Here is a 14,684-nt window from a genome sequence, read left to right on the forward strand (position 1 = left end):
GCTCTTAAACCTGCCCCCCAAACACATGAAGTTCCATTCATTGCTGGAAATCTCACTCTAAGAAAATTCTTTACAATGTGCTAAAAATAAACAAACAACCCTTCCCCCCCCCCCCCCCCACAAGAATTCAAAATTCTCAAATCTCTTGGGTGAAGTCAGTCCACTACTCAACTTCTCCAGGATGCTCTGTTGGAAAAGGTCTTGAACTGAATATAGAGAAGTATGGGTTGCATTTCTAGTGCTGCCTCTAGTTAGTCGGGAATTTTAAATGATCTAATACCGTGGGTCATCAGTTTCTTCCCGAAGAGACTGGATTATATTATCTCTTAAGATCCTTCCAGAGCCAGAACTCTGCATTTATTCCCTTAACCCACAGATGTAATGATCATTTACTCCAAGTGCCTGGCACTGTGAAATGCGCTGTCTCATTGATTACCTTGTTTAATCTTTCTAAAAACCTCAGGGAGAACTGTCAGCCCTAATTTAAAGCAGAAGATTAAAATCCAGAGAATGTGAATGACTCGCTCAAGTTATCAAAGGAAGCAACCGCACTAAGCCTTGACATTGGCCTTACCCAAGCCGGCTCCCTTTCTACCACATTGTAGCCAACTTTCTTTTTAATAACTTCCATGTTCAGCCTACCAGGCATACCAGTAAATACCTGGGAAGTTGTGAATCGATTTTTCAGGGGGTTGAGGCTTCTAGAGAGAGAGCTGAGAGTGTCTGAATGGGATCATACCAACCAAAACTAAAAGGAACAGAGGAGAGGAAAATAAAGCATCCTTACTGCCTCTTCAGCTGATCCATTGACTTTTTCTCTTCCTCAATTCTTGCTTTCACAGCCTTTACAATTGTGGCCTGGAAAAGTTCAGCCCCTCTAAAGGAAAATTGGAAACAGAGCAAATTAGTATTTCTACTGTTGTTACTCACCTCCCCCTAAAATAACGATAAGGGTTCGAAAATAATTCTTGTTGGGCTGTAGACTGAAGTTTCCTGGCCCCTTCCGAGTGGACAGACATGGCACAACCTCCCCCAGGAAGGAGTGGCTGCTCACACTCTTGAGAGATCAGTGAAACTAAAATGGTTTGTGTTGCTTAAGACATGAGAAGTCATGAGCCGCTTCAAACCTGTCCCACAGAACGTTATACCTAAGGTTACTCTCCTGACCTTATTCTAGTTGTCCCACTAGGGGACATTTGCAAGAGTGAGTTCAGACTGGTTTTCTACTCAATACATAAGGGAAAGTGCAAAGTTGAATTGCAAGCCCCATCAATGGGGTTTTCAGTCTCTTGCCTCTTTGATTCTATTCTTTCTATCCTTCCCCGCCCTTCTGCTTTTTCTCACATTTCAAGCCAACTTAAGGGTCCCCATAGATCTCATCAATCTCTCTCAATATCCTCAACTCTGTCCCATCATCACAGGTCACAATCGGTTGGCAAATGGCAAGTCTGCAGAATCTCAGAGGTGCAGAAACGCATAGCTGGCCAACAAGCCACTGCACCACACTCTCTAGAAGCTTGTCTGCTCCTCTCCAGTGGCTATTTCACATTTCTTACCCTTTTCTCAAGTCCTGAATTCTGCCAACGGCTCTTCACTCCTAGTCAACGGCCTAGCTTCCTACTTCCCAGAGAGAACATAAGTCACGAGCAAGTATTTGCTCAGCTTCCCGCCATCTATCCTGTGGATAACCTTTCTCGGTGACAGAGGAAGAGGTGACGTTCTCCTGCCTGAGGCCTGCCTGTGCTCAGGTCCCTTCCCCACCTGCAGCCTGAGGGACTCCATCCTTCCTTTTTCTCCTTCTCTTCCTTCACTTTCAACCTTCCCACTGCTACTGGAACCTGCTTATAGGCATGCAAACATTCTCAAATCTTAGAAAAAGAACCCACGGACCCCACGTTTTCCTATGTACAGCCTTATAGCACTGCCCCGGGAAAGTCAAAGATCTTACATCACTGTCTCCAAGTCTTTGCTTTTTAAAGAATGTGTTTACTGAGGTGACACTGATGAATGAAATTATACAGGTTTCAGGCACACAATTCTACAATACATCATCTGTACATCGTATTGTGTGTTTACCACGCCAAGTCAAGTCCCCTGCCTCCAAGCCTTTACTTCCAAGTTCTGATTCTCACCTGTCAAGGTCACTGATGGCGCTGTTCAATTGGCTAGTGTCTCTGATATGGGTACAGCAGCCTAGGGGGTCACACACCTAGCCATCTCGCTGGCACTCCTTTTAATACTTAGTCCTCTTCCTAGTCTTTCCCCCTAAACCTACAAGATCAGGGGCAAAAACTGGAAGAAGAGTGGAGACTAAGAAGTCTGCCCTACCTCGATGCCAGGATCTGTGAAGCTTTTATATCCGCCACAACGTGCAGGAAATAGTAACTCATAAAAACTCTTCTCTGCAGCAGGAGGAAGGCAAAACATATACTGTCCCAGATGATTCCTGCTTCACCACTGGGTAGTTTACATGAGGAATCAGCATCAGCTGAGGCAAAAAATTAAAATAATTAAAATTAACATCCACTTTTGTTGTTGTTATTTTATAAAACCTGTGGTGTGATCAGGCTTGGGAAATCACAGGCATGAAAGCAACATTCTGATCCATCAACTCACTTTTGAGTTGATTTATTTACGAGCAAGGCCATGCCCTTAAAATCCAATAGGAACATTGATCCATAAGGCTGACCGCAAAGCGAACTCTTGACAATGTAAAGCACAGGAGGGGCTCTTTGCTAAGGAAGACTCCTGAGTGTTCCCCTCTTTTATGGAGAGAGGGACTCCTTTCCCCCCAACCTCCAACGAAGGCCATAAAGAAATAACGACTGCATGTCTCAATGCCAGAGGCAGTGCTCTGGTACAAAATAAAACACCCTTTCTGGAAATGGGCTCTAGCCAGAGGGAGGCAGCACAGTGGGGCCTATTAGAAGAAGGAGTCTCAACAGCACATCTGATCTGAAATCAAAGCAAATCCCCTGTGACTCTTCATCCTCCACACAGTGGGGGAGTGTCATGTTTAACTTGCCCCCATTCTAGGCACCGGGGAGGATTGTGTGTGGTGCTGCCCTGGGTTCTGATGCAAGAGGCAGAGAGATGAAAATGGGACTTCTGACTCTGTCTTGGTGGAAGTGTAACTCCAGAGTTTCTGCAGCTCTTCCTACTTATTTCCTGAGTTTGAGGTTCTCTGAGCTTCCAGAGGAGAGAAGAACATGGAAGTCAGAATTACAATGATGACCGAAGATTCTAACTGCACACAACCACAGGTTTGAGTGGGCATCTGTAACTCTTCCTAATCATAATTCAAAAAAGTTCAGGGAGCTACTACAGGCAACACCTAGCCTCCAGACCTGGGATGTTTGTAGATGACAATCTACAATGTCCAGAATAGGAGCATTTCTTGTTACAGACAATAGATTCATAATGTAGTGCAATCCTATAGCCTCCATGTAGAGATCAAATTGAACTCCATTTTTATCTCTCTCTCTCTCTTTTTTTTTTACATGTTTTGGCCCAACGTTAAATTATAACAATACAGCTGTCCTTCCCTCTTTGTTATTCCATTCCCAAATATGCTTCTCATACTTACGCATTTTATAGCCTTTGACTGTGCAGGCCAGGCTGAAAGCTTGGATCAACCAGCAACTATTTTTAACCAATTTTTCGATGTATCCACATGCTCCTATCTGCAAAACAAATGGAAAAGGAAAACTCTGAAACTCTGCACCTAGAAAAAAAGCTTGATGTCTTGTGGTCCTAACATGTGCAAGAATTCACCAAGTCTCAGTGCCAATGACTGTGGGAGGTCCTGACACGTAAAATTATAGTCACCACTGGGTAGTGCTATCAGTGCTTCCAGAGCACCATCATTTCCCAGGGAAAATTAGACCCAATGAGTAAAGGAAGCAGCTTTAATGTGATGTTGTCACACTTGGAAGCACCTCTCTTTTAAAGAGAAAATATTGGATTATCATAGAAACAAGCTGAACTCTGTGATAGTGAATGGGTAAGCATTGAACTCCAGGACTTTGATTTTGGTCATTATTTCCTGGCCTGTCAGACATAGGAAACCTATGCTGTTTGCCAGGACATCATCACAAACATAAGCTGTAAGATATATAGTTCTAAGAATAGGAGCAGAGGCCGCTTCTTCTTCTTCTTCTTCTTCTTCTTCTTCTTCTTCTTCTTCTTCTTCTTCTTCTTCTTCTTCTTCTTTCTTCTTCTTCTTCTTCTTCTGCCAATTCTCTGGGTAAAGGGATCTTTTTTTTGTTTATTTGAATGTGATTGTCCCATAACAATGCTTTCTTATCATGTATTAAACATGAATTATTATAAGCCAACACATAAAAGTGATGGCTGAATTATGCAGATTTCTTGGGGATGGGAGAATATAATTAGAATATGCTCCCAAATCAGCAGTTACCCACATCAGTACATGGTTGGGGGTAATTCATATTTCAGTCCTACACAGCCATGCTTTTGTTCAGCTTCCCAAGTTGGGAATATTCTCCCTGCTTTGTCTACCTGGGCACCCTTCAATCTATCTTTCAGGTCTCTGATGGGTTCAAATGGCATCACCTCTAAGAAGTCTGTTCCCAACTTATCTAGGCAATATATTAAGTACCCCCCTTTTTTTGTTTTATTTTCCTGAACCCTTGTAATAATTAGCATCAAAAGATCATATAATTATAAGAAGGTTGATCTTTCCTTTCAGAAAATGAGTTCCTTGAGGATAAAATTTGAGTGCTATATATTTTTAGCTCTTCAAGATATAAAACAGTGCCTAGCAAAAAGCAGTACAATTTAGATTTACAGAATGAATGAATGAACTTTGTAGACAGATTTTCCAGGAAAGGTTGTAGGTATCAGCTTCTAGTAATGGATCCTTCACCGTCAGATTGGCTTTAGAATGCAATGGTGTTCTGTTGCCCTGTCTCATACCCTCTCCTATAACTCCCCAAACTACCCCAAATGTACATAAATACTGGTGCGGTAAAATTGATAAATAAAAGTCACTTTTAGTATCAACTAGAACATTAACATTTCAATGGATTGTAGACAAAATAAATTATTCAAATACATATTCATGGTTACACAGACTTGACTTTCCAAGACCTCTAAACACAGCAATGGATGTGCCGTCGCCCCCTCCCTCCCTCCCCAAATCAAATGCTTTCAGAGTTAAATTGCCTGCCTGGTGAGCTCATCTTTAAGTAGTTAGGAAGGGGAGAAGCAGGAAGTCATTACATCACTATTCTTCTAATGCATTATCAGGTATAGCCTGGGAGTAGCATGTACTAGGATTAACTTTAAGTTAGGGCCAACTAGAGATGAATTAACTCCTTCAGTTCATGAAAGATTATTGTTTAATATGCTGAAATAACAAATACCTTAACTGTATCCTGAAAGATTTTATGTGACTCTGGGATTACAAGGGGGCAGTCTGAGTTATCGATCAGGTCAGGGAGAAAGCTGTGCTCTGGAACATGGAACTTTGAGAGCAGAGCAGCCAAACTTTGAGGAAGAAGGAGGTGGTTTCTGCCTCAATCCTCTGTTGCCTTAGCTGGGCCCTGTGCTCAGAGGCAGCTGTGACACTGTGATTGCTTCTGTGTCTACCCACATCTCATGTGTACATAAAACATTCATGCTTTCAATAGTCTATTCCATTTCATTCCCCTCCCACACGGTGTCCTAGAGAACTATGCTTTTGTATCTAATGACACTTTCTAGATAAGAGAGAGTTGCTTTTAGCCAACATAACATGACTTTAAATGGCCATTTTGCACTATAGTAAGAATGATGATAAATTAGTCCTCAGAAGAGAGTGGATTTTAATTAATAAAACATGTTTTAGAGTTTATTCCGACGAATACATATTCTCTCATCATGTGACCTTGAGATTGTGGAAAAAAGAAAAAAAAGATTCTGCTTAATGTGGTAAAACAAATAGAAATAAATGGTCATTTGAATTCTGAATTTGCAGCATCTCATTTGGGGCTTTTAAGAGAGCAGTGTGATGGACGATGGGTTTTTAATAACCACTGAATAGACTGTTTACTCTTACACTGAAACCACAAATGTGTTACACAGTGGGAGCCACTTACTGACAGTATGTTTTTCATTGTAATCACAAAGACGTTGTAAGCAATCAGCCAGTCCCAATAACGCAGGATGCTCTTGATAGGTTTCAATAGCAAGTCACCCCCAAAGAGCAGGAAATAGAAGCAGGCCACCAAGTAACCCATGCAAAAGATGCTGATCCTTGTTGTCCCAGTGATGAAGATGATTGTGAGAACGAACCAGAAGAGGTAGCTAAAGATGATCACTTTGGACATGTCCAAGTATGATCTGGAAAATAAAGCCAAACCATCAAAGGACAACAACAAAAACAAATAAAAACATTAAGTTGGGAGATTCTACTTTAATGAGGGTAAAAAACATACTATATATTTGACTCAGAGGTTCAGCTTTAGCTACTGAACCCCTCTGTCCCATGTTTATTAGTTTTATGTGTACAAGCACCTCCCAGTGTTCCAAGAATGGAAGACAGACAGACACACACACACACACACACACACACACACAGAGAGACACACAGAGAGAGAGAGAGAGAGAGAGAGAGAGAGAGAGAGAGAGAGAGAGAGAAGGAAGTAGAGGTATATACTTGAATTAAAGGGCATGCACCAAAGTGGCTTTGAACCATGCAGCTGTTGTTACCTGCAGTGAATGAAATCTGGGACAGGGTTATATTGGCTGAAGGAGGCCGCATCAAGGCTCATGCAAATCTCCACATTGTCCCCTGCTATGACTCGCACAGCAGCCTTATTTTCATCCTCAAAAATCTGCCATTGTAAGGAGGCACACAGAAGCAGCATGAAGTCATCTGGCAAGACAGAGGTAAGATCATTAAACCTGGGTTTACAGATGCAGGTAACAGTCCCCATACAGCATGAGCTGCTCTTTAACTCTGAAGGGAGTTGTGTTCCTAAACTGGATTCCAATGTTGGGGCCAAATCCCAACTTCCTTACCATGGGGGTTGCAAGAGGAATCACAGACATTCCAGAGGCACGAAGTGGGAGAGTCCTAGGATTGTGTCTGCACGTTGGTGAGTAAAAATGTCAGGTGCCAATTACTGGCCTTCAAGACTCTCTTTATTTGCGCTTATCTCCCACCAATGTTTTGAGGAGGCCATTTGAGCATTTTCCCCATCTTAATCTTTTTACATATGGTAGAAGCAGACATTTCTGATTTTCTCTATCATTTCCATTCCCTTTTACATTTGTGATCAAAGACTCTTCCCAGAGCACATACTGTAGTGAAGGCTGGGTGACAGCAGTTGACAATTATGGGTCGATTCGTGAGAGTGGAGACATCTGATGGAGCGGTCCTCGTGGCCAACAGCCCAGAAGAGGCCCTCACTCCAGCCAGGCAGGCAGCCTCCAGTCTAAGTTGCCTTGTTGTTCTTTAAACTAAATCTGCATGTGTTTAGGCAGCTAAGTTGCTCTTTGGTTTTCCACTGGATCCAGCACTCCCTGGATAGGAGTGGATAACCTTGACCTTTGGATTATCAGTCTGCCCTTGATAGGACTTGGGGCTGGGGCCCAGCTCAGGAGCCTGGGCAATTTGAGTAGCACCTTCCTGGCTAGCACAGTCTTATCTTCAGATTTGGTTTGTGGTGGCAGCTAGAAAAACGGATTCACAAAATATAAGGCCTCCCTCCTCACTCTACTTTCTAGAAGGTGGGTGTGCTGGAGCATGTGTTGGGGGCACAGTGTGTGTGTTGAAAGGTAAGTTATGAAAGTGAATATGGTATTTCAATGTTTATTTATTAATTTTGCAAATGTTTATAGGGCAAGTAGAAGCCATTAATGACCTGTGATATTAATGCATCAAGACAAGCCCTTTACATGATTATAAAGAGCAGTGGAAGAAGCAAAGGCACTAATGCCTAATGCATGAAGATGGATTAGCAAATATAAAACCCACGGCTGCAACACTTACAGACGAGAAACACAGGGTTGGGCCGCACAATGAAGTCTGGGAAGTACAGCCACTTTATGATGTTGTCATTGAAGTTGGAACCCTTGAATCTCCATGGGTAATCTGCAGGGAGGGAGGTGGTGAGGAGCAAAATCAATAAGCTTCTTGGCTGCCCTTTGCCCACTGTGCCCAACGTAAGGGTGGATCATAAGAGCAGCTGCTCCTGGGAGGCCACGCACCTCTGCAGGGCGCAGGGGGGATGCCGATGCAGATGAAGTACTGGAACGTGATGATGCACGCCAGGAAGCAGCAGTACTTGGGCCAGATCTCCGCGATGGCTTTTCTTCTGCGTCGATACAAGACAGCAATCAGCCAGCAGGCATGAATCATGGCATAGAAATCCATTCGCTGACCGATTACGTTAACTGACAGTAGGAAACAGGTCTGTGTAAGGAAAAAAGAGGCAAAACAATTGGGTTTAGAGGGAAGGGGAGTGGTGTCAGCTTTCCGCCCTTTGCAGGGGCAGAGACCTGCCTTCCTGAGGTAGGTTTCTCTGCACATGTTCACCAGGTCTTGTCTTGTTACATGTCTTTAAGGGTGAAGACGGAGATACTGTACCGATTAGACACAGATACTGTACAGTTTACTTCTGAGGAAAACACTGACTACTTCACTATTTACAAGAACCACTTCAGCCATGAAGAGAACTACAGCTATGATCTCTTCATGAAAGTCACTGTTTCAAATTCATTCTACTGAGGAACAGGCACTACCACCGCCAGTTCAGGTCAAATGGTTCATTTTGGCTAAAGTTACATTTCCAAATGCAGAAAACAGAAAAAAAATTTTTATAACATTTTCAGTTTATAAGGAACCAGTTAAAATGACAAGTGACAGGCATCATGTGTCTGTAGGACCACAGAGATCCAGAGAGGATCTCTGTTGCAAGGGGGCCATTGGCACTTGGTGTGGGAAAACTTTCAATCAGGCCAGGTAAGCCCTTCAGTAGCATCTCCTCCTGCTAATCCCCAGGATCCGTAATCATGGCCTGGAGGTGCAGGACGAAACTTCAGTGGCCAACTGGCCAAAAGCAGCTATTGGGATTGTCACAGAAAATAGAAAACACACCCGCAAGGAAACTCACCTCCAGACCAAACTTGTAGAAGAAGTAATTTATGAAATATTTGGCACAATTAATAATTCCATCATCCAGATGGTGTCTTGTAATGTCATGAAAGATGGTTTTTGATACAGGGGCCGTGAGGTTGTTTCGTCCCCGGTAGTACTCCTGATGGCGGTAAACTGTGACCTCAAAGGCCAGAATGGCCAGCATCAGCAGATTATTCTACAAAGCAAGAAAACACAGCTGTGGGAAGCCAAAGGCTTTGTTACTTGGTAATTTTAAACAATCCTCATAATAAATAGTCTGATTCCATTTTTGATGTTTAATAGTATAATGCTTTATAAAATCCCATCTCTATAATAACTAGTCTTGAATTCAAAGTTCATGTTCCCTGCTTTCTGGTAACAAGGTGGAGTTAGCTCCATTATGCAAATCAGGTTAATTTACATTACAATACGATCTACACTCTCTAGACAAAAGCCTGTTCCTGAAAAAGCACAAACCTCTACCAGGAAGCAGTGTCCAATTATCTTGGGAGGGTGGTCCACCTTTATTGGCACCTAGAAGTGCCAGACACTTCTACAGTGTTCTAGAAGGACATCCTGGGAAACACACTAAGCTGGAGGAGTGGGATAAGCATGAGAGGGGAAATTTTTTAACACCTCTGAAATCTGGCTAGAGAGAGCAGTATTGAGAAACATGAGGATAAAATAGTAACAATAATAATAGTGATGATAATAATAATAATAAAATAGTTCACATTTATGGAACTATATGTGCCAGATACTATTCTAATCACTCCTTTCAAATATCAATTTGTTTTATCCATAAAACAGCTCTTTATGGTAGATATCATCTGCATATTACATGACAGATATGGTCAATACTATTTATAAACATTACAAATGTTATCTGCCATATGATATCTGCCAGAGTCAAAGAGAAATGGGATCCTTGGTATATTTTAAAATTCCAGGTGTTGCATATAAATGTTTCATTTTTAAGTACCTTCTCAGCATAATATTACTAAGATTACTCAGATTATCCATCAAAGTAAAATGTGAAAAATATGAAGTATATTACTTTCATTACATTTCTTATAACAGCTTGCAAAGTTCCTTTTTCAAAAATATGCTCTTTATTTGATTACCTCTAAGTGTAATATATACCCTTTATTAAAAACTGTAGAGAAACAGAATTTACACAGCAAAAAATTCTTGTAATGCTATACCTACTTCTGAGAAATAATCATTGCTGACTATTTGCTATATTTTACTCATCTTTTTCTTTGTATCTAAAAGAGATTATACTATGTACGGTACTCTAACATTTTTTAAAACTTAATTAATAGATTTTGGACATCTTTTAATGTCTGACATTATCAATCTCCCTCAGTCCTTTAGTAGTTCTATAATGTTCCAGTGACTATATCTGTCACACTTTATTCAATTAATCGCAAACTACTTGATAAATTCCTTTTCAGCACAATACGATACTGATTTTAATATTGAGTCATTTGTCTAGAAGGTGATCCTAAAGGCCACATAAGATGAGGTTCCTATCATTGTGATATTAGAGGTTTCAAGGGAAAGGATTCTAGAACAAAACTACACAGAGGCACCAGCTCAGCACAACGAAGCCTTTACCCTCAGGTAGACGAGCAATGGCGAAGACTTCCTCAGGCCCACCCACTCTGTTGGATCCACAGGAGCGTTGTAGAGTAGAGACTTGTTCAACTGGTTGAGGGGTATGTCTGTTTCATTCTCATTTGGCTGAAAAGAAGAGAAAAGGAGTTGGCTCCACAGATTAGGAGAGTTCAGGTTATTCTTCAGTTTTGAGCATAAGAACATGAGGGACATGGGAGGGGAAGACCCCTTTGAAAGGGAAATCTCATCAGGAACAGAGACTCGGACCCAGCATTCTAGGCCAAAAGGTATCCAACCTGCTGAGGTGATTTAACGGCCAGACAGAATGTGCTTGGGGGTGTAGGTTCCCCAATCTCCACCTCATTTCCCTAAAGGCCAAAAAGATTCCCCGTCTTTGAGGCTCACCAAGGAACAGTTAACAGAAAAAGTCTCAGGCTTAATGGTTTGCAGCTGGTACAACATTTTGCAGACGATGATCACACATGTCCAGACAGTGCAGACACTTGAAGCCAGACGGCGTAGCTTGGTGTATGGCAGAGCAAAAGCCCAAGAAATCAAAAATACATAGTTGAACACAGACACCTGAAAACATAAAATCAGAAATGGGGACAAAAATACATAACATGGCATAACATCCACAAAACATGGCAATTTGATTTATTCAGCTCAGCTCAGTTCAGCAGAAGTTGATTGAGTTCTGAGCCTGTGTAAGGCATTGCCCTAGATGCTAAGATATATGTCCTGTATGGCAGACAGATATATAACCAGATGATGTCAATATAACGTAGCAGTAATAAACTATAGATGCAAACAGGCTCTGTGAGAATACCCAGAAGGGGTCCCTGGCCCCATCTGGAGCCTCAGGAAACATTTCCTGGAAAGAATGATGCTGAGCTGATCCTTGAGGGGTGCATAACGTTAGCCAGGCCAAGAAAGGTGAGAAATGCATTCGAGGTAAAGGGTGTGTGAGCAAAGGCAGGAAAGCATAAAGGAGTGTGGTGGCAATAGGTGACCATAAACAACTGGGAGTTCCGGAGTTGAAAGCAGTGAACTGCAGTATGAGACTGGAGATGTGGCTGAGAGCTACGTTTTGACGGACCCTTTTAAAACTATGCTGTGGCCCATGAACCCCTGTGTAGAAAATAGTGAGTCTGCAGGGCTCTACACAGGGAAACCTTAAGGAAAGATTAGCATTTTATTTAGATACATGTAACTGAAGGACAGAGGTGCATCAATGGGGTTAGACCAGAGCAGTGGTTGGCAAACTCAATAGTCAACAGAGCGGCAAACTGCGGCACGCAAGCCGCATGTGGCTCGCGAGCCGCAGTTTGCCGACCACTGGACCAGAGGAAAGGAGACCAGTCACATGCACTATAATAGGCCAGGAGAACAATGACAAGGGTCCAAACTCAGGCAGTGGAGCAGAAAGGACTCATGGATTTGAGATGGGAAGTGAAATCAGCTAGATTTAATGATTGATTGGCTTCGAGGCGAGGTGCTGGTAGGTCAGGGAGAAAGTGTAAAAAATGCCTCCCAGTTTTCTGGCTTGATAGAGTAACAGTACCACTACTGAGATAGAATCTGAAGTGAGGGCCAGGTGTAAAGAGAAAAGGCAAGGCCCTGGCAGGGTATCTCAGTTGGTTAAAGCATCATCCTGATATGCCAATGTCTCAGATTTGATCCTAGGTCAGGGGACATACAAGAGTCAACCAATAAATACATAAATGAGTGTAACAACAAATCAATGTTTCTCTCTCTCTCTCTCCCCTTCCCCACTCTCTCTAAAAATCAATAAATATATTTTTAAAAAGAGGGAAGGCAATGACTTCAACTTGGTCTAAGACTGTGAGTATTTGTTGATTAGGTGAGATATGCACTCATGTCTAACAGTTCTCCATAGCTAATCATTCACTGAATGGTATAAAATCACTACTATCTTATTCAGCCATGGAAAATACTTATTTATTCTGGGTATTATTAGAATAATATCTGAATGTTATTAAAATAATTTCATAGGAATATTTAATATTACCAGGTAAAAATAACTGCCCCAGCCAATTGACAAACTTGAACATGTACTACAAGTGCTAAGTGCTATGGGCTATGAGGTATGGTTCCTGTTTGGCTCACAAATCTAGACAGCAAGAAACACGGAGACTCCAGGGCAGTATTTAAGTCTGCAATTTGTAACCTACTACTCTACTTAACTACTAGACACTGTCCAGAGCAAGGAACTGCTTAAAATTAAGTGCTGAAATCTTAGGGTAGTAAGAGCTGCCTTACAGAGTTAATTGAGGATGAAAGAAATACTGTATGTAGAAGTGCCCTGTAAATGTAAAGCATTCACCAACATAATAAATGTTAGCATTTAACAAAATATTTTGACTAGCTAGGTGACTCCTCCTCCTCAATTACCAGCAAGTGGTATGTTAAAAAGTAAATCCTAGTAAGGATATTATAAAATTAAGTCTCTGTTATTTTTTATTAGGTATTTAAGGCTTTCAGTATAAATATAGTACAATAAAATTTTAGAGAGAAAGAGAAGAAAAAATATTATCTTTTATTAAGTCCTAACTAGGTTCAAGGTAACATATCCTGTGTGGATCCCTGTCTTCAAGAAACACATGGGGTCATGCAAGCGAGAACTGGATAAGCAGCCTATGACAACATGACAGAGGAACAGTCCTGCTGGGGTGAGTCGAGTTATGTGGGCACACACAGCTGACCATCTAGCCCAGCATGGGGGGAAATTGCCCAGAGGACCTGCGGTCAAACTGGAGTTAGCCTGACAGAGGAATCACTGGTCCAAGGCCTTACAGGCAAGAGAAAGCATGGGGTGGACATCTTCAGAGCAGCACATGGTTTACCATGAGAGCAGTGTGATCTGAGTCCATTGTAGAGGACTTTGAAATTCACTAGGCAGATTGGGTGTCTAGGAAAGGAAATGGCAAAATGGTATAGGACCAGTTCAATGTTATATCATGTTATTGGGAGAATGACAGAGAGCTGTTCAAAGTTTTCAAGTAGAAGATTAACATGATCATGCTGAAAAGATGATTCTGACTGCATGACAGAATACGTATTAGGAGGAAGGATTGGAGCAGAGCTGGGAATCCATTAGAGCAATTGAAAAAGGGGACTGATACAGATAGAGGCAATGAGCTCAGTGTTAAGAGATATTCAGTGAAGGTGTTTCAGAGACAGGCAAGAGTGAGGTCATGTTCAGTTGTCACTTGGGGATATGAGAATGGAGTTCAAAAAGGGGACTAGTTGAAGACACAAATTTACAACTCATATGCATATAGATGGCAGGTGAATCATAGGAGCTCACCCACAGAAAGTCTAGAACCACAAAAGGGGTGTGCAAATAGAACCTGAAGAACCCTAAGAGAGAGGCAGGAAGAGAAGGGCCAAAGCAGTGGGGAGAGGCTGGGGATGTGTGCTGATTTGGAAAGCAAGAGAAGAGACAGTTTCAAGGATGAGAAAATGATCATTAATATCCAGTGTTATAGAGAATCAAGTGAAATGAGGACTGAGCAGACTCTGTGAGGTGGGTGTTTTGCTTTTTCTCATTTTACAAAGAGGAAAACTGGGGCTCGGATAAGTGGGACACTTTGTTCAATGCAAATGTGGCTGATGGTGGTCTCATCACTTCCTTGGTGATAGGGATTTCATGGAATGCACAGTAAAAAAGAAAGACAAATAGCTGGACCCCCACTAATATCCAATAAGTCAGAATTCCTAGGGAAATGACTGATAATCCTATCGAACAAATGTCCAGGTGATTTTCATTATCAAATAATTTTGGACAGTAATTTTTATTCCATAACGCCTTCCTAACAAAACACTTTTACACAAGTTGTCATTTTATCTGAACAAAAACTTACGAAGCTTAAAGCCACTGCCTTGAGAGAGGAGCCTCCACGAACTGTGGTTT

At 41.8% G+C, this 14,684-nt stretch overlaps 1 protein-coding gene across 3 annotated transcripts in view; it reads right to left on the reverse strand.

Moving 5' to 3' along the window:
- PIEZO2 (piezo type mechanosensitive ion channel component 2) overlaps nucleotides 1-14,684 on the reverse strand; it is a 343,011-nt gene that overhangs the window by 57,291 nt on the left and 271,036 nt on the right. For all 3 annotated transcript variants that reach the window (XM_054724315.1, XM_054724314.1, XM_054724313.1), the window contains 10 exons: nucleotides 11,153-11,329; nucleotides 10,748-10,873; nucleotides 9,123-9,323; nucleotides 8,218-8,422; nucleotides 8,000-8,101; nucleotides 6,715-6,880; nucleotides 6,102-6,345; nucleotides 3,587-3,683; nucleotides 2,329-2,488; nucleotides 788-877 (listed from right to left, as the gene is read on the reverse strand). In XM_054724315.1, coding sequence (XP_054580290.1) covers nucleotides 788-877; nucleotides 2,329-2,488; nucleotides 3,587-3,683; nucleotides 6,102-6,345; nucleotides 6,715-6,880; nucleotides 8,000-8,101; nucleotides 8,218-8,422; nucleotides 9,123-9,323; nucleotides 10,748-10,873; nucleotides 11,153-11,329 — 1,568 coding nt within the window. The remainder of the gene's footprint in view (nucleotides 1-787; nucleotides 878-2,328; nucleotides 2,489-3,586; nucleotides 3,684-6,101; nucleotides 6,346-6,714; nucleotides 6,881-7,999; nucleotides 8,102-8,217; nucleotides 8,423-9,122; nucleotides 9,324-10,747; nucleotides 10,874-11,152; nucleotides 11,330-14,684) is intronic.

The sequence above is a fragment of the Eptesicus fuscus genome, chromosome 12 (genome assembly GCF_027574615.1).
Source record: "Eptesicus fuscus isolate TK198812 chromosome 12, DD_ASM_mEF_20220401, whole genome shotgun sequence".
NCBI classification, from domain to species: domain Eukaryota; kingdom Metazoa; phylum Chordata; class Mammalia; order Chiroptera; family Vespertilionidae; genus Eptesicus; species Eptesicus fuscus.